Consider the following 27,258-nt stretch of genomic DNA (forward strand, 5'->3'; position numbering starts at 1 on the left):
AACTTTAAATCTAAGTATTCCTCTTCTGACTGCTCCATACAGCTTACTAAGAACTCTAGTCTCTATATTTTATGCTTTCTTCCTATTCCCTTCCTTTTTCATCATATTTTCCTTGAACCCACAATTTGTAATTCAATTATCTTGCCATCATCATTGATACACATTACCGTTTTTCTCAATCTACTCAGTAACTACTTCTCCTTAGATTAAAACATGTCTGCTTTCTTGGTTCTTGATCACTATATCAAGAAAATAAAGCATCTTCACAGATTGGTATCATAAAAATTCATAGTCTTTAGCTTCAAGTGAATTCCCAGGACTGACCCTCAAATTTTCTATGTAGTATTTTGTGGCATTCTCACAGTACATTTTTCCAAATCTCTGTTCTCCCTAAATCCTTCCCTAACTTGACTTAATTATTTCTTTTCTAATTTTTTTATTAGTACATGTTTTGCAGTACATAATGTTTACATTCCTTGTGGGGAGTTGGTACATGTACTTAACATATCTTAAAACTTTTTTCATTTCCTTCTCTGTTTTTGGTACCAGGACCTTGTGCTTGTGAGGCGGGCGGCAGAACCACTGAGCTAAATCCCCGTCCCTCATCTCCTTCTTCTCTCCTCCTACCTCCCCCCTCCCTTCATTTCTTGATCTCCTTCCCATTTGAGAAAGATCTATTTCCTTACTTCCTATTATCTATCTTTTACTTTGCTCTTTAGTTGTATTTTGGTTTTCTCATATAAGAGAAACCAGGAGATTTTTAAGCTTGTGTGTCTGGTATAATTCAATTAATAATACAGTCTTAAGGTATATTCATTTTCCTAAATGATTTAAGTTTATCCTTCTTTATTCAGAGTAGTACTCCGTTGTTTGTACATACCACATTTTCTTTATCTACTCATCTGCTGATGGGCATATAGGCTGCTTCCAATTTTTAGCTATCATGATTTGTGCTGCTATAAACATGAGTATGTATGTATCACTGTAATATGATGTCTTTAACTGTTTTGGGAAGACACCTTGAAGGGGACTAGCTGGATTGAATTGAATTTCTAGCTTTAGTTTTGTGAGGAATCGCCATATGATTTGATAATGGTTGTACTAGTTCACATGCCCACCAACAATGTAGAAGGTTCCTCTTTTCCTACAGCCTTGCCAGCATCTTATATTATTTGAGTTCTTGAGATAGAGCAATTAGGCAAGAAAAACAAATAAAAGTGATAAGGATAGGAAAGGAAGAAGTCAAATTATCTTGATTTGAAGATGATGTGATCCTCTATGGAAAATAATAACCCAATTCAGCAATGTAGCAGGATACAAAATCAACACAATAACCAATAATGAACTTACTGAGAAAGATATTAGGAAAAAATAAATATGGCCTACAATAGAACTGGGAAACATTAAATACTTAAAGAATTAACCTGATCAAAGAAGTGAAAGAGTTCTGCAATGAAAACTAGAGTAATCTGAAAAAAGAGATCAAAGAAGATATAAAAAAAATGGAAAGATATCCCGTTTCTGGATTTAAAGAAAGAATATGGTCAAAATGGCCACACTTCCAAAACTGATATACAGATTTAACCAATCAAAATACTAACAGTCTCACAGAACTAAAGAAAACAAGCCAAAAGTTCATATAAAAACAGAAAAGACTCACAAAAGTAATCCAGTGCAACAAAACCAAAGCAGGAGGCATCACGACCCCATATTTGAAGTTATATTACAAAATTGCAGTGATAAAAAAAAAACATGGTTCTGGCACAGAAAAGGACACATGGCTCAATGGAACAGAATAGAAGTTGAAGAAACAACCCTGAACACTTTCAACTATATGATCTTTGTCAGAGGGGCTGAGAAAACTGACTGCCCACACACAGAAGATTGAATCTGGACCCGTGTCTTTCACCATATACTAAAATAAAATAAAAATGGATCAAAGATCTAACTGTTAAAGCAGAAACAGCATGCTGCCAGATAAAATAGGCAAAATCCTTGAAGTCATAGTTTAACCAAGGACTTTCTGAGCAAAACCCTGGTTGCACAGGAAATAGTACCAAGAATCACCAAATGGGATTTTATTAAACTAAAAATCTTCTACACAGCAAAATAAACAATCAACAAAGAGAAGAGATAAGCTACAGAATTGGAAAAAAATCCAGCTATTCCTCAGACCAAGGACAAATAGATAGAATTTATAAAGAACTCAATTAGACTTGACCAAATAAAAGAATCAATCAAAAATAGGCAAGAAAAATTAATAGACACTTCTTAGAAGAAGTACAAATGGCCAGGAAATACATGAAGAAATCTTCAACATCACTGAGCATTAGAGAAATGTAAATTAAAACAATACTGATATTCCATTTTATCCCATAAAGAATGGCTATCGCCAAGACTTCCTATGTCTATATATACAGATTTACATGCACATACATTATGGTTAGCTCCTGTTCATTCACATTCCTAGAACACACACAGAGCTTCTGTTAAGACCTTGTTCTATTAGTCATCTCCTTTATGAATTACATCTTTAAACTTTGGAAGTATCTCCTTCCTTCTTCCCATCATAGCCAATACTTCTCATCTTTAAAAAAAAAATGGTCAATTCTAGTCTATTTGTTTTGTTAGCATTTTTTCTCCTCTTCAAAGCAAAATGTTTTGAGTTAGTTATGTTTGCTATCTGCTTTCTTATGTGTTGCTGCCCTTTGCCCTAAATTGGACCATTAAATTCACTAGTGATTCTGTATAACAAATTCTGTTATGGCTTATGTCTAGATGTCCTCCAAAACCTCATGGGGTCATAGGTAGGGCTTTTTGGAGGTGGCTGGATCTGGAGTGTGTGAGGCTGGGATCAAGGATATAAGGATATATGATTACTAAATTAGTCCACTGATGGGTGTGGCATAGTTCTAGGTAGGATTAAGGGTGCCCCATCCTGGGTGTGAGTGCTATCCGCCTTAAGGGTGGGTAGGCTGAATAAGATATAAGGGAGAGAGAGACCTTGCTTGTTGCTTGTTGCTTGTTTCTTGTTGCTTGCTGCTTGCTCCCTGCGCTGTGATGCCCCTTTGCCATGCTACCCTACCTTGCACCCAGCCAACTATGAACTGAAATCCCTACAAACTGTGAGCTAAATAAGCCTTTCCATCTTTAAATTTGGGTGTCAGGTATTTTGTCTCAGCAAAGAGAAAAGTAACTAAGGCAAAATTCCAATGACTTATTTTCCAGACTCGTGTCATTAGACCGGATTCTCTTTTGAAAACCCATCCTCTTGTTCTTTCTTCCACACCTAAGTTGTCTTTTTCAATCTTTATTTTACGCTCGATTTTTTGACTCTTTATTTTTAAAATCATTTGTGCTTTCTTTGGCCCACATCACATTCTCTGGGTGACACAGCTTAATTCAATGATGGTATCTCCAAAATCCACCCCTAGGTAAGAGATATCATCTGAGCTCAGACACACATATCCAAATATTTCCAGTTGCATGCAACACAGACATCTCAAACTCAGCATGCTTGACACTGAATTCAGTATTTTTCTGAACAAATCTGATCTTCCTTTCCATGATTTAGACCTCCACAAATGGCACCTCGGGCCTTTGAGCTGTTAGGAATTTATGAGGTAGAAAATTCTTTCTTTTCCTATCTCGATATTCAATCGTTTACTAGTCGTATGTGTTATACCTCATTAATATGTCACAAATTTACCAACTTTTCATTTTCATTTCCATGACTTAAGAGCAAGCCACCATGATTTCTTCTTTGGATTGTTGAGTTCAGCTCTTTTTTTTTCCTAGTTTTGCCTCTCTCCAGCGTATTCTCCACCTGATACCCAGAGTTACTGTGTCATTCTCCAGCATAAAACTTTTTAATGTTTTTCTATTGTCATAATGACAGAGTTTAGGCTACTATATTTGGTGATGTTCCATCTCATCTCATTCTTAGGCTCATTTTCTCTACTCTTTCTTCCTGTATATATCTTTGCCCTATTTTGCCAGCTGTAATTCCCTCACTTTGCTATACTTTGTTTAAATAAGCCTTTGAACATGCTGCCTCCTTGGTCATAAAGTCTCCCTTCTAAAGTATTTTGCACTTAGCCACTATCCCTGTATCCTTATGTCTATGTTTAGAGAATTCTTCTACCAAGATTCTTTCTCTGACCTCGCTCAATCGAGTTAGTTGTTCTTTTTTTGTGCTGTCACAATGCTTGTACCAATAATGATTAATATAGTTGTGGCTAATAATATTTGAACTCTAATTTTTTGTCAGGATCTGTTTTAAGCAGCTTAAATGTTGTAACTCACCCAACCTTAACTTACTCAATGCTTAGGAAAAATTTATGAGGTTATTTCATCAGATAAGTAATAATGTTCCCATGTTTCCACAATTAGTAAATGACACAAGTAGCTTCTGTACTCAGGCATCTGATTTATGACTGGACAAACTTAACCATTATTATAATTGAAGCATTTATGACACTGTATGGCAGTAACTTGTTTATACCTAATTTCCTAAATCATTAGAAAAAAGTTGCATCTCTAGCACTTAGCACAATAATAATCACATATAATGCTTCCAGTACATATTATTTAAATAAATAAAAAGAACAAGATGAAACATGACTCAAAAAAGAAAAGTGTTCTCACTCCAAATCAGATTTATACTGACCTGGCTTTGACTCCATATCAATTGACTTACTGAGACTTAATCACCTGCATATGCTTTGCTATTTCTAAGAGTTTCCATATCCTGTTCTCTTTCCCTACTCTACCTTTCCTCCCATTGTCTAATTGGTAAACTCAGATTTATCCTTCCTAATCCAGCTCAGAATTCACTTTATTTCTGAGGATTCAAATTTTATTTCTAGATGCTTGTTCCTTTATATATTATACTTTAAATATCACAAATAACATTAAATTAGATCACAATATGGTTTACCAAGGATCTATTTTCAACTCTAATTTGTATGTCTATCACTAGAGTGTAGCATCTACTGTCTAGAAATTTCTTAATAAATATTTGAAATATTCATTGAATTAATTAGTCTGGGTTATGTCCTGTAAATCATGAAGTAGGTATCTTGAACTTTAATAAATTAGAGCAAATCTGCTTGGCTCCTACACTGGCAAAGACCTGATTATTTGAGTTGTTCAGTATTGGAATTTTGGGATAGTGTGGAAGGAGATGTTACAATAGCCATTTCACTTTTCTGATATGGTTGGGCAAAGGACATGCAACTTTTCAAAAGTAACTGAAGTTGTCCCACCAGTCAGTTAAAAGGCATTTTAAAAAGGTAAATCTGTTTCTATTTAGAGGTAAACAAACAAAAAAAATCTATGCAAGTTATTATATGGCAAGCCAGCCATCCGATTTTAAGAGGAAAAAATAACTATAAAGTAACCCAAAACATTACTTTTCATATGAACACTATACTGTTCCCTTTCTCTGTACTTTATTTGTGGGAATATAGCAAATTTTTAATATAAATGTCATATCTGAACTTCTCACTTTTCTATGTGATTCCTTTATCTTTTTCATCAAACACACACAAAACTGCTAGACTAAATTTCTTAGTCTATGTCTTTTATCAAATCACATATTTGCTCAAGATTTTTCAGTGACTATAAAGTCTATTGAATCAGATGGCAACTCTAGAGCTTTGATTTTTTAGGCAGGGTTTCTGCCTCAAATGATTTGATAGTGCTTGACCCAGGAATGATATATAATAAGTACTTTGCTTTTTGCACTGTGTTCATGAAAGTGAAATCAGGACACTTAGTTGAAAGAAAGTTCCAGATTGGGTCACTTATCATTATTAACACTGATAAATTATCATGAATAGATGTCCTTAGTTAAACAAAGATGCTGCATGTTAAACAAAGTAGAAGCCGCACAAGTCAAAGTCTCTTCCCAAGTTTCCCCTATCTTAAATGAAAATGGCACATTCGGATATGACAAGTAATATGCTTTAAAGAAAGACTGGATATTTTAAGTTATGGTAATTTATAGATATCATCAAGAGGACAAAAGTGACTTCATAGTTGAAAATGAAACTACTGTTTTTCAATGGGGAAATTCTTAAAGTCTCAAGATAAGAAGTCGGCCAGGAACATAACTGAACAAGTCCACAGGACACACAACAAAGATTATGCTTAGGATGCTGGGTCAAGCAAGTAGTGCAGTCAAGAACACAATGTTGGCTGGGGATTTAGGTCAGTGGTTCCGCCTCCTGCCTTGCAAGCACAAGGTCCTGAGTTCGATCTCTGGTACCAAAAAAAAAAAAAAAAAAAAAAACCCACAATGTTCTCTGCTTGGAAACCCTTGTCTGGATTCCAGGCTTGACTGTCTTTCAGGCTTTTTTACTATATTTACTCTCATTTTTTTTTTCTTGCTCTGTCTCTCTAATTGTCTTCTGAGTTTGGATTTTATGTTCTTGCCATCTAACATGTAAAAGGATCAAAGATTTCAAAGTACTCCAGACTGCCAGTATTTCATTTAATTAAAAAAATCAAAATAAATAAACAATTATGCCCATTTTCCTCTTTGCAAGAAATCAAAATTCCAAATTAAGATGAATGCACAAGGTCTATGCAGTTTAAAATAAAAATCAACTTCTTCACACACACACACACACACACACACACACACCTCTTACAAACGATACCACTAAACTTTAGGAAACAACTTAAATATTGGTAATTAAAATTCTGAAGACCCTAATGTATTTTCAAAGCAACCTTTGCCACTTTGCTGTACAAATAAAATCTTGATAGATTCACTTTGATATACAAAATGCCATTTTTGGAACAAATTTAAACTTTTAATTCATTCAACAAATAATTATACTGAGTACCTACTATCTGTTAGACCCTGTGCTGCATTGCCAAATAAGCAAAATGGGATGATTTTATTTTAACTTCAAAATAATTCTGGTCTATAAAGCAGTGCTTCTCAATCTATTTTTATTAATCCATGACTCTTTTGCTAAATATAATATCCTCATCCCACTTTTCAGAAATGGTGATGACCTTGTCTAGCATTGAGAATCACTGATAGAGAACATAGGCTCTATCTTTTGTGTATCCTTCATAGACAAAGTGTCTTTGAGCTCTTATTATTTTATTTAAAAAGCAATGTGTACACCCCCTGCCAAAATAAAATTCAAATTTTCTGTACCCACTGCTATTGAGAATCACTGCTTTAAAGAATTTTGGAGAAAACCAGGCAACTTCCATCTCTCCCCTCCAATCAAGTCTTAAAGGAATTAGAATTTTCCTACCTGACACAACAGCTGGTGGAGTATCATAATCCTGTCTTGGGATTGAATCTTTGAATGAAAAGAGCATGAGAAAGAATGCAATGAAGTACAAAAGAAAATAAAACAGAATCTTAGCTTTAAAACTTGGAAAGGCCCATTGTGTGTCATATGGTCACCTAAACCCCTGCCTTTAAGCAGTCAAAGCCTTGTGACTCTACTTTAGAGCTGATACTCCAGGTTGGTTGATACCATGGTTCCCATTACCACCATGTTGTCCATGATGTCAGAACCAGCACGATCTGCTGGGACACTATAATTTGACACGGAACATGATAATTTTCCTGTTTGTTCTGTTTACTAGGGAATCAATGAGAAAAGTTTACCCTCCCTGACTGACACAAAAGTTTTACAGGTAGCCTATTTGGAGGGGGCTCAAAGCATGATATAAGGCAAAGTCCTGGAGAATAAAAGGAAGAATGAAAATTTAAAGGAGAAATATAAAAAACTTACACATTTTCACACTGTATGGAGGTGAATGCAATTTGAAGCCCCAATTGCATTGTTAGGCACCAAGTGCCAGGTGTGATGATGGGTAGCTATCTGAGAGGCAAAGCAGAGGGGGCTTTCTGCACACACAGATGCCTTCTGTGCTGATATTTTGGAGCAGAAATTCATAGACCATAGCCTATTGAACAGACGATGGCTGTTTTTTTCCAAAGTGTCCTAACACCAGAAGTGACATATTTTAGGAAAGCTTCATTGAATTACATGTCAATCATTGCAAAATTTTGGTTCATGTCGGACCAAATATATCTATCTGTTTTTGAAGACGAAAAAAGATTTGGCTTGATACAATTTCTTTAGCCAGGGATCTTACAAAAGAGAAAGTAGGACATAACCTGTGGCTTTAGCCCCCCTTCTAAAAGAGGAAAATTCTAATCTTGTTACAGTTCTCCTTGGGGGGAAAATTTTATTAAGGGACCCAGTATTGTTCAGATTCAAATAAGCTACTCCAAACATGGTTAAATAGATATTCTTGTGTGAACCCTTATTTTAATCATATGGCCTGAATTCCATTTTAAAAGCCAAAACCCCAAATTTATTTTTCCACCCATTTAAAAACTTTTGGACTACCACAAATTTCTCACTTTCATCTCCTTGCCACCAAAGGATAATACTAATCATGCTCCAGAGTAAATGGCATATGAGAAGGTAAATAAGAACTTAAACATTGCAAAGGACTTTGACAAAAGCAAACACTGATCAGAAGATTCAAATGCAACAAAACCATAGCTATGAGTTCTTATGTTTCTCAAAATAGGTCAGTGAACTTGTGGATTAATTATAATTCCAAATTTAGAAGAAATACAATCATTTTAAGACTATCAAAAATTTTTGTTAATAGTGATATTAATTCCTACCTTTTGAAAAAACTCCAATCATGTTACCAGTATAAAACAAACAAACTCCCAGAAAAATAGAAAACCATTAATTTTTGAACCGTGCCATTGACAATTTCCCAAAAATATAAAATTTAAAAGTAAATAATACAAGAAAATAATGTTGGTTGTTGAATAGTTGGAGAATAAAGACAACTATAATATTTAAAATAAAAATTACCTCTAATCTCTTCCTTCAAAATAATCACCCCTGCTTTGCATTTCTTTACACCATTATTTTATTTTATTTTCCACAATGGGCATTATACTCCACATACACAAATTTACTTTCATTTTTGATATAACATTTTAAATTTCTCATTTTCTAATTAGTTTAAACTCATAATTATATGCTGTTTTACATTTCAATTTATGGACAGTTTCTGATTTGTTCAGTTTTTCTTCTTATTATAATTATAAAGAACACTATCAAATATTTTTGAAGCATAAAGGCTTTTTAAAATTTTAGGATAGTTCAATAAACTAGCTGTTCAAAACTGTAGCTGTTCTTTCTGCCAGGATAAATGTGCTGAATTATTCTGACTGCCTACTTTGCTTTAACTGGTTCTGGGTACAAACTTAGGTTACTTCCATGATGTAATCACTGTTTGAAAATGCTTATTTTCCAACACCATCATCAGTAGTCTGCTCTATTCTGATGACTTTATTTTATGGGATATGTGTGCTTGTGTTAATTCTACACGTTGGATTAAGTTGTAGTTTCTGTCTTTTATTATAACTTTTCATGTATTCTTCAGCATCCTGTTCCTTTCTTTATCAACCACCTGTTCAATGTTCTTTGGCATTTTATGTATTAGGACTTTTTACTCTATTGCTAATTTATTTGATTGTACAGTCTATTTTTCAAACAGAAAAACTTTAAAATTTACTTAATAGATATTTACACAAAGCCTCCTCATTATTTCTATTGTTAGACTACTCTTCTAAGGTCTTTTATTTTAAAATAAGATTAAACAAATTTTTTAAAACTGTTACTTTTTAAACTATATTTTCTTTCCTCTATTTACCATTTATAATTAGCTGCTATTTTTCCTGAAAAAAATTTATGGAAAAGTACTACTTATCATTTATAATACTATGTATTGAATCATGAGTCTAAAATTTTGTTGCTTTCTATAATTCTCCATCTTAATTCTTACATCGGAAAGAAAGGAAAGGAAAAGAAATAAATGAGAAAAGAAGGAAAAAATGGAAACAAAGCTTTTGTAAATACGGAGGGAAGAGGGGCCTAAAGGAGGGGAGTGGAATGGGAAGAAAAGAAGAATCAAGATACATTATATACAGGAACAAATTCCCTATGCTGAATGTGATCATTATGTGTATTTAAATTGTACCAATAAACATATTGATTTAAAATATTAGACATTCATATCCAATAATGATAAAAAGACAATATCTAAGCAAAGTGAATAATTCAGATTTTCACCTGGTATCATCAGAATTTTAGAGCAGTAAAGGAGTGCTGTTATTGAAAAATTCTAGGGAACTGTTGTGAATAATGGAGTACAATTACAAGATTACTTTTGTGAATGGGTATGGTGCACCATGGGAATCCAATGATGTCACAAATCACCAGTGGCTTGGAGAACACAACACTAACTGCAGATAAAGAGGCTTCAGAACAAAATCTTTTTATTTCTTTCAAAAGATTTGGGTGACATTGCAAGTCACTGGTGAGGAGCAACTGAACAAATGAAAGGGAGATAAGAAACCTGTAAAACAAGATTGTCATGCAATTTGGGGCCTTTCATAACACAGTAAAGTCTCCAGTGGTTTCTGCTAACCCTTACACTAAAGTGATAAGAAATTATGGATACTGGGGTTGCTTCAAAGGAATCCTGTGGCAAAAATAAACAAAGGCAGACAAAACTAGAAAAATTTATCAAGGTCAGCAGAGCCATGAAATACAACAGTTATACTGCTTGCATAAAACTCATTTCTTTTAAGGCTGACAGATCTGTCCATCTTCAAAACAGGTAGAAAATCGAACAATAAACATTTGAAATGAAAAATTATACAGAGAGATTAATTAAACCCTTTTCAAACTATGGAGTTATATGGCATGAAATACATCTCCCTTTATGAAGATAAAAACGAGCCCTTGGCTCAGTATAACTGTTTAGCTCAGGATCTTAAAAAGGAAAATGGGACAAAGGCTATGACTTAGTCCACCTTCTGAATAAGAAAATAATTGAATCTATCTCCGCCTCCCATCAGCCTTGATCATTAACTACTCTTAATTATCCACTGCATCTCACTCTCACTCCATTCTGGCCTTGAAAACCATCACTTCCTGAGCTGAGTTTCCTATCTTAATCTTACTTGTCATTGATCAGACTTTGCTTTGCAGAATTTCAGTAAACTCAGTTGTCTGAAAGTCTCCAAAGACTTGTGGGCAGGAGAAAGTAGCAGCATTTCGTTTTAGCCTACCTGGCTGTGGTAACATGGTACAGAATTATTTGGAGAAAACCGGGAGACTGAGAACAACAAAGTGCAGTTAGGAGACTATTATAATGAATCACATGAGGCCCAGGGCAGACTCCCTGGAACTGTGAAAGAGGGGATGTGTCTGAAAAAACAGTGTCTGTAAACACAACTAGTGAGACTTAAATGTTCTATATTTTAGTGAGGGAGAAGAAAGGGGACTAGATAGAGTTGTAGGTGTGTGGTTTGGCTGCTAGCAAATGATTATGGCATTAGCTTGAAAGAAAACAGGGTCTAGGAAAACACAAGAGGAAAATAATTCAGTTAGAAGGAAGCTTAGGGAAGCTCATGAGGTTAGTTGTGGTCATGCTGACTTGGACAAACGAGGGAAATTTACATGGAGATAGCTAGCAAATAGTTGGAAAATGAGTCATTCTAAGATGAAGTTAGCATAGAGGACTCAGATACAGGCGTCTTCAGTGTGAAAGGCAAGGTTTAAAACCATGAAAGTGGATTAGATTGCTTAAGGAAATCATGTAGGCTGGTTAAAACTGAAAGCATGGCTTAGGGACTGTAAGAAAAGAAGAAAGAATGGTCAGAGAATTTGTAGGAGAACCAGGAAAACCTTGTGCCACAGTCAAGCACAGGAAGCTTAGGGGACAAATTGGGTCCAATATCCAATGATAGGAAAATGTCATATCAAAATCCAAATATTCAGCTTATCTTGAAAAACTGGAAATTATGATCACCCTGGGTCTGTACACTCATGCAGCAAGAGCTGCCTGGATTGCAGTAGTGGCTGCCTTCTCCCGACAAGTCACCTGTATTCCAGGCTACCCAGACCACCACCACTCTCTACTGTCTTCCAAACGCAGGCAGAGATTTTATGTTGAACTGCATTGGAAATACCTCTAAGATATAATTTTAATATCATGTGCATTTGTATGTCATGTTCACATTTATGATATAGGAAAACATAGAGCAAATTTGATTAACTATTTCAAAGGTATTTACTTGAATTTAATCAACTTCATTCATTAATTTGACTTAGCTGGAATGTGAAATTTTGACTTTGTAATCCTAGATGAGTATTACAGCAGCAAACAAAGTGGAAACTTTTAAAGAAATAAATTACGTCGCTTGATATGTAGCAAGTGAAAGAGTTGTTCTGTGGTTTTAATAAGGTGCTACCTGGACTAGATTCCCACCACGTACAAGCCACTGGAGCTATAGGGGTAAGGGCAGATGATTTGATAAGCGCCTGCGGGCATTAAACACTGTATCAGGTATGCTATGTATATCATTCCATTTAACACTCGCAACACCCCTGGGGTATAAATAATATTCTTCTCATTTTCTAAAAGAAGAAGTAAAAGTTCAAAGAAGTTAAATAACTTGCCTAAACATGCATACCAACAAAGGGGTAGAGCCAGGCTTTTAACTCATTTGATCCCAAAATTCCTGGACTATCCACAATGCCAGGTTGCGTTCCCCATCAATGGAAATATTGGAAAGATAGCAGTAGGTGGGAAAACACAACTTTAAATACCAACTTCAATGACAAAATAGCCACTCCAAATACCAATAAAAAATTCAGATAAAATTAATTTATCATGGCACATCCAGGTATTAGAGTGACAGTTTAAGGGGGTGGGGGACAGTATTCTGGACACTAAACACACTCAATTATATTTTGTTCAGTAAATAAACAGAGCAATAAGTTTCCTCTCTGCCCATCCAGAACCTCATTAAATTTTAAACTTTTCCATAAAATTATATTATATGAGAATTATAATGTATCAAAACATTATTTATTAGCAAAGTGAAAGGGAGAAAAAATGACAAAAAAAAAAAAGAAAAACTTAGAGGAAGTGTCAAAAATAAGCCATATGCTATATACCCTCTAAGCAAAGGAGTAGTATGTGTCATTATAAAATTATTATTGTTATTGGTTGTTACCAGCTGAGTAAAAGTTACAGTCTCACATAAATTTGTTCTCATTGAAAATGCTCAAATACACAATTATATATATATATGTATATATGTATAAAATTGAGTCGATAACTGTTACAATTCTGAGCATGTTCAGTGTCATTTAATTTATTTTTCAATTTCCTAAAGGATTAAGTCATATACTCAACCTAACTCTTGTATTTTTACTAGTTCACACACACTTTAGCAAGTAGTGACTTTGTTTTTGACTTAACCAGGTAAATTTTATGAATGTTTTCTTTCTCTGCTCTGCATTTTAACTTTCTCTGTTATCATATTCCAGTTTGTCAAGAGATTAACATTTCCTACTTCACTCATTCAAAATTTATAATTCTTGAAGGACAGGAAGACTGATAGAGGGCAATCTCTAGTTGAAACATAATAAAACTCAAGCCTACCTACCAATTGCTGTGTTTTTAATACACAGTGACTACAAATAATCCTTACACACTAAGAACAAAACTGTTATCTTCAAACCTTTTCTCTGATGAAAATTACCTATGCCACAGTTATAAATAAATGCAATCTTAAACATGACTTCCAAAACACAAGATTAAAAACCTAAGAAGTCATTTGATTCAAATCAAACATTTAGACACATGCGTTATCTTCAATTGCTTTCTATGGGATCAGCAACTGAGGCCCTAGACATAAATGTTTTGTTTTTGTTAATAAAACGTAGTTTCTTTATTGAAATACTGTGACTCTTTCCATTAAGAGTATGGATTTTCTTACCATGTAGGGCAGATTAGTGAGGCCTCAGGGGACATGTCAAAACTTCTTATATTCTATAAAGTCTGCAAGTTAATAACCTCTACTCACCAAGCTGGCCATTGATATGAGGTAAAATCCCCTGTTTATAGGTAGTGTGCATAGTGTACATAGATATTTGTAGATGTCGGGCAAGAAACATAGAATTATACATATAAAATGATGTGGTTGGGGGGGCATATATCAAATTCAATATTTGAACTTTATTGAGACCAGAAAGTATTACTTTTCCAAGGAAATATGAAACAATAGGGTTCAATCAAGATTTAAAACTAGGATTCTTGGATGGGGATTTAGCTTAGTGGTTCTACCGCCTGCCCCGCAAGTGCAAGGATCCAAGTGCAATCCCCGGTTCAAAAAAAAAAAAAAAAATTAAATAAAAAATTAAAAAAAATAAAACTAGGATTCTTGATTCCTAGTCCAGTGCCTTTCCTACAGTATCTAAGCTGCATCATTCATATATATATATATATATATATATATATATATATATATATATATCATAAAAATGACGAGACTGTTTTAAAGTTTAGAAGAAATAAAACTACTACTGATGGTGTCACATGAGGCTTTCATTGTTCTCTGTAACAGTAATAAAGTTTTAGCAAAGTTGCATTAGACATATATCTTCTTAAATATGTTTTTAATTATTTTTGAAAGTATCTCTTTTAGAAAAACATAATATTTTTCCATGATTTCAAATGTCTTATTGGTATAAAATCAAGGTGACAATAGGCTTTTTTTAGTACACTTTTGTTTCTAAGGAGAAATAAATTATTCAAAACTTTTCCATCCTAATAAAAGAGATTAAGAACATTAGAGGCCCTTTCTTCTTTTCAGTAACATCCATGTCAACATATCAAAGAAAAACATCACAAGAACTCAATTATACCAAGTTCTCAATTGCCTTTTATGATTTTAAACATTGAAAGTAAATAAAAAGCCCTTGTATCAGTCAATCAGAGTTGGCCTCTTCTTGAGAAATAAGATGATACACTGGCTGAATTGGTAACCAGTTGGGAAAAGAAGCCAGGTTAAAGATATCTATCATCACTGAGTCTACATTTGCAGGTGTGTGCAAAAGGACACATTTCCGAAAACAAATATTATACCTTGTGCATTGTGTCATAATAACAAAAAATAATTGAGGTTTAAATGTGACACAGTAGAGCCCTCAGCCATGTCAATGTGAGCAAATGTTTCCTGGAGTCTGACATGCATAACAAAGTTCATTCATACTGGAACCTGAAAGATGTGGTAGGCTAGGGTACAGAACCAGTTCCACTGACGATCCCAGCTGAAAGGCAGTGTTGTGTCTTATTAAAATGCAACAAAACAAACTCTAACTCACCGTTCCTGTTGTGCCCAATGAAAGGTGATTCATCTGCTGTGTCAGGGGACCCATCATATTTGTTGGCTGCATTGACATGGGATGGTCCATTGTTGGTGTAATCACAGCACCCTACAAAAACATACAAAGTCTATCAGAGAACACATTCCACAGGAAGACGACTTTTTAGAAAATAAATGCAGCATACTGCATTTGTATGTTAACATCAGATATATTTTCTTTTTGCTGAAAAGGTTAAATTCAGGCGTACATGATTTCTTAATGCATCCATGCCATTTTGTCTTTGTCTAAATATGCACCCTTAGCAACTCCCTTTCTCTGATGTGATTTATATATGATATGTCTAAAGTATCCATCATTTATATTTTCAAAATTTGACCTAGAATGTATTCAAAGAAATCATATATATCTTCTATCCCGCTGTTCTAAATAAAAGCTTCTTTGACTGATAAAAGATGAAAATTAATGGAAATTCTCTAATTGTTCTTAAATTGAATCAAACTTTTACTTCAATCCACTTATACATGATTTACACAGGTAATTTTTGATCACCCCAATACAGTTTGCCACAGGGGAGATATTGTAAGTGCAGATGGCTTTTTTGACCTGATCTCTTTGAAGGACATACTGAAATATAACATTAATTATCTAAAAATAAAAGTTTCTGTGTTTTAGGTCTTTTTCTCTGAATCATTTGACCTATTTTCTACCTAGATTTTTGACAAAACCTAGAAGAATACTGAACTTTGGTAATACCGGTCAAATTTTTATGTCCATTCATAAATTAAAATTTTAAAAAAGGAAAAATGTCAAGTTTTTCATCAGATGTTAGGAAAGATATACTGCTAGAATACATGTTTTGATTTATTGTAACTGTTGGAAATACAGGAAAGAGGAGACATTTTTTAAAATTTCCATGTATATATTATGTGTCAATTGATGGAGCCAGACCATATCACCTTTGCACACCACTTTTTCTACTCTACTATTCTCCTTTAGGTAGCTAAATTAGAGAATGAGAAAATATTTTTTTAAAAAATTAAGAAAAGCTAGAATTCGATGGAATTTTGGGGATGATATGATTCAAACGTTTTCTGTTAGATATAATAATAAAAAGACATGCATAGTATCACAACCCACAAAATATTCAGTTGTAATAACATGATCATGTATTTGAATACATTATTTTTTTCTTAAACATTATTTTCTATTTTACTTTTTCTTCCATATAAGTAATTATTTCAAAGAAATAAAACAAGGACAGATGCACATAACTGGCAAGGTCTTACCACCAAAACTAATTACTCACAAGCAAATGCTTCCTAAAATAGTTTTGCTTAGAATGATCAATTCCATATGGTATTATCCAAATCCAGTTTCCTGACTACATCTGTTAAAAGATCAGGGTCCCCACTCAGCCTTCCCTATGGTCTCCTCCTGATTAATTTTGAGGGAAAATAGATATTGAACCAAGTATTTGGAAATACTTTGACATTCAGACTTTTGTTCTGAGATCAATCAGAAAATATACATATCATTTTATAGATCTGTAGTTTGTAAATGTACATAGTTGTGCATTTGTGTTTGAATTTCTTGATGATTTTGTAAATTGTATCACAGGTTACTTCTTAAGTGAGAGACATAAATAAAAATATAAATAAATAAAACTAGCTTTTGCTTAATTGTAATTCAGACAGACCATCTTTTCTTCCTGCTGCTTGAATTTTATTACCAACAGCAATTTTATTTTTTTTCTTTAAAAAAAAATACTTACTGGCCTTCATTTCAGGTATTTGTTGTGCCAGACCAGAAGTAAACACTTTAAGAAGAACTACGGTTCTTCTTAAATCACCTAGGGATAAATTATAGAATAACCTCAGAGTTAAGATGGATGTTCTGAAGCATTTTTTTTTTAACCAAAAAGTGGCACTTCCCCAATATTCTAACCCTTAGCAGGAACAAAACTTCAATTCTACTCTTGACTTTGAGATTTAGACTATCATCTTAGAATATCTGCCCCTACACATTCCAAAATGGAGTTGAAACTGTCAGAATTCCAGAAATCCCTCAATTCTAATCAGCCTGGTGTAACCACAGAGGATCATTTATGTAAATCTGAAGTAAAGGCAAAATTATGTTTGTGAGGATATTTTCTACTCAATACCCTGGAGGTTGCACATTCCCCAAGGGTATGTGAGGTAGACTTTAGTCTTTGTTTGGGAGGAAGATGCAAATGAGGTAGGTGAGCATGTGACAGATCAGTCAAAATTCATGCATGATAAGGGTGGAAGGATTGAATGCTTCCTTTTGGAATTAATTTAGGAAGGCCTGTCTGGTCTCAGAGAATCTTTTTATGGAAAGCAGTGTATGGGGACTCATCTGATTGTAGATGCCAGTATGCTGCTTCTGAGTATAAACCAGAAGCCTGACAATCAAAAAGAAGCATGGGAAGGGATTTGTCATAATTTGGAATTCTAAATAGCAGCATCAGGCACAGAAAGGAAAATAATGTAGGGGAAACATTCCTTTCCTAAATGGAACAGTTATTGCAAATAAGTGAACAACAAGATACGGGTTCTTAGGGGAGCAAACATAAGAATACACATTGTTGTTCATATTCAGTAAAAATGTTCAATGAATAAAGAATTTACACAAATTATAAAGAACATAAATTCTTTAATCTCAAGGGAATAGGAGAAATGTACAATTATTGAGTTAGCTGGAAGTAAGTGACAGAAACTCCTTAGAGAATTTTCTTGATACTTTTCAGGGATAGGCAATTTAGAGAGCTTTAAGGGCTGGTTGGTGTTTGTTTGTCTCTTTCCTTATCAAAGACAACAGAATATCTTTTGTATTGTATAGAAGAAAAAAAAGCAAAGATAAGAAAAAAAGAAAAATCTTATGGTTGTTAAGGCAAAAGCAATGTCCTCAACCATAATTGCGCCTCATTAATACACTGTCAAATCTATTCCTACTGAATGCATTTAAGCCATAGACTGAAGAGTGTTTTGACAGATGTTGCCAACACATTAAGGGTAATTTCGTTTACTTAAAATGTATAGAATGTGCTGTCTGACAGATTTCACCTGGTAAACGACAAAGCAAGAGGAAACAGATTTTTCATTTTAGTGTCTCTGGATGTCTGGATTTGCTCAGTGTTTAAACTGCAAAGAAAAATATTGTAGCATGCTGTAGTTCCACTAAAAAGCACAATGACCAAACAGCTGATGGGAATGTCTGGTCTATTTTACCCACCGCATCTGCAAAATAAAGCTATTCCCACTCAATAGTCAAAGAGTGGATCAGGTCATCCAAATTCAGAAATAAACAATTTGAACAGTAACTTGGGTACAGTTTCCAAAGATCATCAAGTGTAGATTAGTATAACTGACCTAAGTCTGGAAAACATCTGTGTTGTTAACCTTTGCTAATATTTGAAAGAAATTTGAAATCTTTGAGTTTTCAAAATTTTGTAACTGAAATATATTACCATGAAATCAAGGAAAACTTGGGCAGCCTCTCTCCCATCAAGAACATGCATGGCTGGCTTAACACCTGTGTCAATGCCAGAACATGCACTACATTAAGTACTCTTGGTATTAACATTTTTATCATGGTCAATATCCTAGGCCAGTGCCACTCCAGCTATGATACATGAGTGAGCAGCAGAAATACATCTAGAATTAGAATTTCTGGGAGTCAGGATCTGAATCTGTGTTTAAACAAGGACTGTCGGTGATGCTGATGGACACTACATTTTGAGAAGTATCCTCTATCCATAAAATTAATCTACAGTGTTGTAGTTCCAATGTTATAGTTCTTAGAGGCAAACAATTACTAGTATTTCATTTATGCTGTTTTTCAATTATTTGCTTTTATCTAGGCTTATATAGGGCATGGGACTTTATGTAATAATTGTATTTTATCTTGTTAAATTCAAAGAGGTCAAGCTTGCATTTTTGTTGAGTTGAACTAGGAAGATTATCTGAATTATTCACACCTTATCATGACTTGACATGCTTCCCTTTGATCACTTTGGCCTGTGTTACAAGAGATTTGTGAATCCTTCCTATTTGTTATCTTAATAAGTCTTGTATTTGAAATTATATGAATGTCAGAACAAAAGGTAAGAACATTATTTGGATAATAGTAAGAAAATTATTTGCGTAAAATGAATGAAAAAAGAAAAAAATGTATCACCTTCTTTTCTCCTATTATCTAAATATTTCACATCAAAAAATGTGTGGTGGGCACAGAACACGCCAAATCAGCCCTTTGCAGACAGGCGGGTCTGTGCATGCCCTACTGAGGTCCTGAGTTGTGTAGAAGACACTGAATCACCCCGCTGCAGACAGGCAGCAACCTGGTTCCACACTACAAAGACGCAGAGGACACCAGACCACCAGAAGAAGGTACTGAGTCCCGCTGCTCTCGGCCCAGAGGTAGGGGCTTCTAAGCAATCATCCTACTGCTCCTGGTCCAGAGGAAGGGACTTCTCAGTCACCATCCTTCCTGCTGCTCCCAGCCCAGGGGAAAGGGCTTTTGGGCCACCTTCTGTCCCTCTGCTCCTGGCCCAGAGGAAGGGGCTTCCGGGCCACCATCCCTCCCACTGCTCCCAGACCACAGGAAAGGGCTTTTGGGTCACGATCCCTATCACTGCTCCCAGCCCCTGTCCCACCTCTCCCAGCTCAGAGGAGGTAATCCGTGCAGGCACTAACAGCCCCCCACCCCAGTCAAAATGAGAAAACATATAAATAAGTCTCAAAACCAGACTTCCAGATCACCTACAGCAACCCCAAAGGGAAAGGAGATGGAACACTTTGATACTCAACCACCTGGACCCACTGAACTGGCAACAAAAGGGGATGTGGAAAAAATGAAATCAGAAATAATTTCTCAGATAACAGGAGAAATTGTGCCCCTAGTGCAAGACATGATTAATAAATCTAGAGAGGAGCTCAGGAACATGATGGAATCCCAACATAAGAAACAAATGGAATCCATAAAACAGATGCAAATAGATTTCCAGGACATGAAAAATTTCATTGAAAGTCTACACAGCAGAATGAGCCAGTGTGAGGACAGAATTTCATATATAGAAGATAAGATTGCAATTAGTAACCAGGAAAAGAAAAATTGCTTCAAACTTATAAGGGAACATGAGAAATCAATCCAGCAGCTGCTAGATGATGCAAAGAAGAATAATATAAGACTGATTGGGCTCAATGAAGAAACAGGAGAGAGTGGAGATGACATAAAAAATCTCTTCACAGAAATAATGGCAGAAAACTTCCCAAGCAGGGGAAAAGAGCTTGACATACAGAGAAGTGAGGCATATAGGACTCCAAAGAGCCTTGATCAAAAAAATCTACACATAGGCATATAATTGTTAAGATTCCAGAAACACAACAGAAGAACAGTGTTCTCCAAGCAGTCAGAGAAAAGAAACAAATCACATACAAAGGAAAGCCCATCAGAATCACAGCAGACTTCTCAACACAAACCATCAAGGCAAGAAGAGCTTGGAGTGACATATTCCAAGCCCTAAAAGAAAACAGCCTCCAACCCAGATTGATGTACCCTGCAAAGCTATCTTTCAAAATGGATGGAGAAATAAGATACTTTCATGACAAAGAGAACCTTAGGAACTTCGTGAATACCAAACCAGCACTCCAAAGAATTTTACACAATATCCTAGGAACAGACATTGAGGATCACAACCCCAGGAAGCAAAGCAGAATGAACTCATCTGGCATGACAAGAAATTAAATGTAAAGGGGGAGAACACAACAAAAAGAAAAAAGTCATGGCAATGACAAGTCAATATGTTTCAGTTATAACCATCAATATTAATGGTCTCCATTCATCTATCAAAAGAAATAGACTGGCAGAATGGGTCAAGAAGCAAAATCCAACAATATGCTTCATACAAGAAACACACTTAATTCAAAAGGAAACTCATAGACTGAAAGTTGAAGTGTGGAAAACAATACTCCATGTGACAGGAACCTGAAAAAAAGCAGGAGTAGCTATCCTCTTTGAAGATCAAGTAAATTTCAAACCAACACTGATTAAGAGAGATGAAGAAGGACACTACATCCTTGTAAAGGGAAGAATCCAAGAGGAAGAGATGACAATCATAAATATCTATGCACCAAGCACTAGTCCACCCAGCTATATAAAACAAATACTAATGGACATGAAAAGTCATATATGCTCTAATACAATTGTAGTGGGGGACCTCAACACCACCCTGTCACAAATAGATAGATCAACTAGACTAAAAATAAGTAATGAAATACTAGAACTCAATCGAACTCTTGAACAAATGAACTTAACAAATGTTTACAGATTCTTCCACCCCACAAAATCAGAATACAGATTCTTCTCAGCTGCACATGGGTCATTCTCCAAAATAGACTACATACTCACACATAGAACATGTTTAAGTAAGTGCAAAGGAATTGAAGTTATCCCCTGTATGTTATCAGACCATAGTGCAATGAAATTGGAGATCCATAGCAAAAGAAAGGAAAAATTTCATAAACAGGTGGAAATTGAACAACACACTTCTGAATAACCAATGGGTCACAGAGGAAATTAAAGAAGAAATCAGACAGTTCCTTCAATTAAATGACAATGACAATACAACATATCAGAATCTATGGGACACAATGAAAGCAGTCTTATGAGGGAAATTCATAGCAATGAATAAGCATATTAGGAAAACAGAATGAGCCCAATTAAACAACCTGATGCTGAACCTCAAGCTTCTAGAAAAAGAAGAGCAAGACAACCCCAAAGCTCACACAAGGGAGGAAATTATAAAGATCCAAGCAGAAATCAATGCAATGGAGACTAAGAGAATGATACAAAAAAATCAATGCAGCCAAGATTTGGTTCTTCCAAAGAATCAACAAAATTGACAAACCTTTAGCCAACCTTGTCAGAAAAAGGAAAGAAAAGGCCCAAATCCATGCAATGAGGAATGAAAAGTGTGAAATTACAACAGACCCAGCAGAAATCCAGAGGATCATCAATACCTACTTCCAGAACCTATACACCAATAAGATGGACAACACAGAAGAAATGGACAGATTCCTAGATACATAGATTTACCAAAGTTGAATGAAGAAGACCTAAAAATTCTGAACAACCCAATATCAACCAATGAAATTGAAAATGTAATTAAAAACTTATCAACTAAGAAAAGCCCAGGCCCTGATGGCTTCACTGCTGAATTCTGCAGGACATTTAGAGAGGAACTGCTGCCACTACTGTTTAAACTCTTCAATGAAATTGAAAGAGAAGCAATACTCCCAAATTCATTCCTGGAAGCAAGCATCACCTTGATCCCCAAAGCAGAGAAAGACCCAACTGAAAAGGAGAACTATAGGTCAATCTCACTAATGAACATAGATGCAAAAATCCTTAATAAGATAATGGCAAACAGAATGCAGAAGATCATCAAGAAGATCATACACCCTGATCAAGTGGGATTCATCCCAGGGATGCAGGGATGGTTCAATATATGAAAATCAATCAATGTAATACACTATATCAATAGATCCAAGGACAAAAACCGTATGATTATCTCCATAGATGCAGAAAAAGCATTTGACAAAATCCAACATGCATTTATGATAAAAAACCTTACAAAAAATTGGAATAGATGGTTTCTACCTGAAACTGATAGAAGCCATATATGAAAAACCAACAGGCTATATCATACTAAATGGTCAAAAACTGAAATGCTTCACACTAAAATCAGGAACAAGACAAGAATGTCCACTATCACCGCTCTTGTTCAATATAGTTCTGGAAACATTAGCCATGGCAATTAGACAAGAGAAAGAAATAAAAGGAATAAAGATAGGAAATAAAGAAGTCAAATTGTCATTATTTGCAGATGACATGATACTCTATATAGAAGACCCCAAGAACTCCACCAAAAGTCTTCTAGACTTAATAACCAAATACAGTCAAGTAGCTGGTTACAAGGTCAACACACAAAAATCAATAGCTTTCCTCTACACCAATGACAGACTCACTGAGAGAGAAATAGGGCAAATAATTCCTTTCACAATAGCATCCAAAAAACTGAAATACCTAGGAATCATCCTAATGAAAGAAATCAAAGACCTCTTCTCTGAAAACTATGGCACTCTGAAAAGAGAGATTGAGGATGATATCAGAAAATGGACAGACATCCCCTGCTTCTGGGCAGGAAGGATTAATATAGTGAAAATGGCCATACTTCCAAAACTGCTATATAGATTTAATGCAATTCCAATTGAGATCCCAGCAGCATACTTCATAGACCTCGAGAAAACAATCCAAAAATTCATTTGGAACAAGAAGAGACCCAGAATAGCAAAAGCAATTCTAGGTAACAGAGACATGGCAGGGGGTATCACAATCCCCAACCTGCAACTCTACTACAAAGCTACTGTGATAAAAACAGCATGGTACTGGCAAAGAAACAGACCTGAGGACCAGTGAAACAGATGAGAAGATGCAGAAACAACGTCAGACACACTCAGCCATCTCATCTTCAATAAAGGAGCCAAACACCCTCACTGGAGGAAAGATAGCCTCTTTAATAAATGGCCCTGGAAAAATTAGGCTTCAACTTGCCAAAGATTAAAACTATATCTGTATCTCTCACCATGCACTAAACTAAAATCAAAATGGATTAAAGATCTAAATATTAAAATAGAAACTCTGAACCAGTTGGAACAGAGGTTAGGTAGAACCCTTGAAGACATCTGTGTAGGAAAAGATTTTATGAACAAAACCTCAGTTGCCCATGGACTAGCACAAACAATCAACAAGTGGGATCTCTTCTTAAAAGGCTTCTGCACAGCAAGAGAAACCACCAGCAGTGTGAAGAGACAACTCACAAGGTGGGAAAAAATCTTCACCTGCTCTTCCTCAGGCAAAGGTCTACTATCTCGAATCTATAAAGAACTTAAAAACATCAGATCTCCCAAATTTAAAGACTCAATCCAAAAATAGACATCTGAAATGAACAGACATTTCTCAGACAAAGAAGTAGAAATAGCAAATAAATACATGAAAAAATGTTCAGCATCCCTGGTCATTCGATAGATGCTAATGAAAACAACACTGAGATTCCACTTCACTCCAGAAAGAATGGCTGCTATCATGAAATCAACCAATAACAAATGCTGGCGGGGCTGTGGGGAAAGAGGAACCCTACTCCCCTGCAGTTGGGAGTGTAGAGTGGTGCTAGCACTGTGGAAGTCAGTATGGAGATGCCTCAAAGAACTAGGATTGGAAGTCCCATTTGACCCTGCTATTCCACTGCTGGGGATCTTCCCCTAAAGAATTAAAAGAATCATACCACAGTGATATATGTGCACCCATGCTCATAGCAGCACAGTTCGTAATAGCTAAAACTTGGAAACAGCCCAAATGCCCATCAACTGGAGACTGGATAAAGAAAATGTGTTTTTTTTTTTTTTTATAAAATGGAGTACTACTCAGCCATAAAAAATGAGATATTGGAGACATTTATAGCTAGGTGGATGCACATTGAGGTGATACTCTTAAGTGAAATAAATAGAACACACATGAATAAATCCTGAAGAGTTTCTCTGGAATGAGAAACTGAAAGTGTAAATAAGGACTAAATGTATAATAGGTAATGTGAAATAGGAAGAAAAGGGGCAAAGGGGAAGGAAGTGGGAGGGCTAGAGGAAAGGACAGAAGGGAATGGGATTAATATGAGAAAATGGAAAAATAGGAACAAAATCTTTGTAAATAAGGAGGAATGGAGGGGTTGAAGGGAGGGCTGGGCAAGGGTGAAAAATAAGAACCAAGAGAGACTATATAAAGGTGTAAATTTCCAATGATGAATGTCATTATATTGTATACCTAAAATGTACCAATGATTAGAATGAATAATCAAAAATGTAAAATAGGAAGAAAAGGTCCAAAGGGGTAGGGGTGGTGGGAGGGGCAGGGAAAGGAAAGAAGGGAAAGGAAAAATGCTGAGAAATGGAAAAAATGGAAATAAAGTCTTTGTAAATAGGGAAGGGTGGAGGGCATGAAAGGAGGGCTAGGAATGGGGAAAAAATAAGAACCAATATGCATTATGTAAAGGTACAATTCCCAATGAGAAATGTAATTGTGTTGTATACCTACAATGTACCAATAAAAGAATTTTAAAAAATGTGTGGTCCATATTTTACTATTTCCTGTAGTGACTTATGTAAATTGTTATTAAAATTTTTAATACTAATCATTCAACATAACTTTTTAAAATGTGGTTAACATTATTTTTCTCATCTGTCTTGTTTTTGCCTGTAAGTTTTTACTCTTTCTAGAATATATATTTAGTTGATTTTGCATATATGGAAATACTTTTGTACATGCAAAATGGAGTGCAGAGAGTAATATAAGCTTAGAAGTATACTAGTTACTGTAAATGATTTTCAACTAGGAACAATGATTTCATAATATGAATGGCATAAATCTGTTTCATTTAACTTGGGAAACAGCTACCCAAATGTATTGTCCCACAGTATTAGTGTGAAACATTCCTTGACTTATAGTATATGTGACGATATTAAGTCTTTTCATTTGTTGGTGTCAGCATAGGTTCTTTTTTGGGTGTGAGCAGAGTACAGAGTTTAAGAAGTGGCACTGTGGCGAGAAAAAAAAAAAGAAGCAAGAAATGCTTACATTCTCAGAAAAAAAAATTGTCTTCGGCTATCTTAATAAATTTCCAACCACCTTAGGGGGAAGTCTGACTTTTAAAAGTTATGTTTGCAATACAGATATCTATGGTGAACATGGTAGCCTTCAACTTTCAAGCATGTTGTAATGATTTCTGACAAATATTGGTTGTATGTTGGAGAGTAAAGAATAGCTGTGGTAAGATGGAAGCCACACTACCCCCTTAGAAACCGATCCCAGCACTTAATCCTTTCCCTGATTTTATTATTCTTTAATTGGTTCTTTCAATATTATAACTTCCAAGAAAATTTATGATTACACAATTTTTAAAATCTCTGTAAATAGAAATTATATGTACTAGATACAACACTTTTACAAATAATTTTTGACAATAGTACTAATTGTTCAGTTAAATTTTAAAAGACTAACATTTACCAGCATTTCTGATTTAGACTGTACAATTTAAAGAGATTGACATCATATCTGCCTTGTTCTCCACTCTCTATTCAGTGTCTATAGTGTCTATAACATGAGTACAAAATACATGCTTCATGAATATTGTTATGACTTAGAGCTAGGTTACCTCTCCACAGCCTCATGCTCTCATAGGTGGGGCTTTGGGAGGTGACTGGATCATGAGTTTGCTATATTGGACTAGTCTACTAGCAAAGTTCTGGGTGTGAATGATGGATTTACCAAAAAGGAAAGATATGCTGTGGGTATGGGTGGCACTAACCAATAGATTTGTAGCCTGAATGGAAATAAAAGGGAAAGAAAGAAGCTTTGCTGCTTCTTGCCTGCCGTGGCATGGGCTGTTTCTCCTCTGCCATGTCATCCTGCTTTGGGGCTGATTATGGACTGAAACCTCTACAATCTCTCCAATCTCTCAGCCAAAATAAACTTTTCCTCCTTTAAGTTGTGGGTGTTGAGTATTGTGCCACAGTGACAAGAAAATAACTAAGACAAATATTTACTGGATGATTGATGAGAAAACAGATCTCCAAATAAAATAGTACTTAGTTTTTTGGTTTTTTTTCAGAAACATCCACATTGTTCTTCATAACACCTATATTAACCTATATTACCACTACCAGTGTATGAGTTCCTTTTTCTCCAAATCTTCATTAGAATTTGTTGCTTTATTATCATTATTTAAAAATAGTCATTCTAAACTGAGGTAATAAGATAAAAATGGAAGTTCCTCAAAAAACTAAGAATAGATGTACTATATGATCTAGCTATCACATATTTGGTTATACATCCCCTCAAAAAATGAAATCAACATGCCAAAGAGATA

General features: G+C 35.0%; 1 protein-coding gene across 14 annotated transcripts in view; it reads right to left on the reverse strand.

Annotated features, from left to right (window-relative positions):
* The window catches only part of Rbms3 (RNA binding motif single stranded interacting protein 3), a 1,369,918-nt gene that overhangs the window by 51,627 nt on the left and 1,291,033 nt on the right, over positions 1 to 27,258 (reverse strand). For 9 of the 14 annotated variants that reach the window (XM_013077038.3, XM_013077039.3, XM_087181429.1 and 6 more), the window contains 2 exons: positions 15,258 to 15,368; positions 7,281 to 7,328 (listed from right to left, as the gene is read on the reverse strand). In XM_013077038.3, coding sequence (XP_012932492.2) covers positions 7,281 to 7,328; positions 15,258 to 15,368 — 159 coding nt within the window. The remainder of the gene's footprint in view (positions 1 to 7,280; positions 7,329 to 15,257; positions 15,369 to 27,258) is intronic. The other 5 variants (XM_021238654.2, XM_087181431.1, XM_087181427.1 and 2 more) reach the window with 1 other exon arrangement.

This window comes from Heterocephalus glaber, unplaced genomic scaffold, assembly GCF_053883595.1.
Source record: "Heterocephalus glaber isolate CG9 unplaced genomic scaffold, H.glaber_assembly_v1.0 deba00001472, whole genome shotgun sequence".
Lineage (NCBI taxonomy): Eukaryota > Metazoa > Chordata > Mammalia > Rodentia > Bathyergidae > Heterocephalus > Heterocephalus glaber.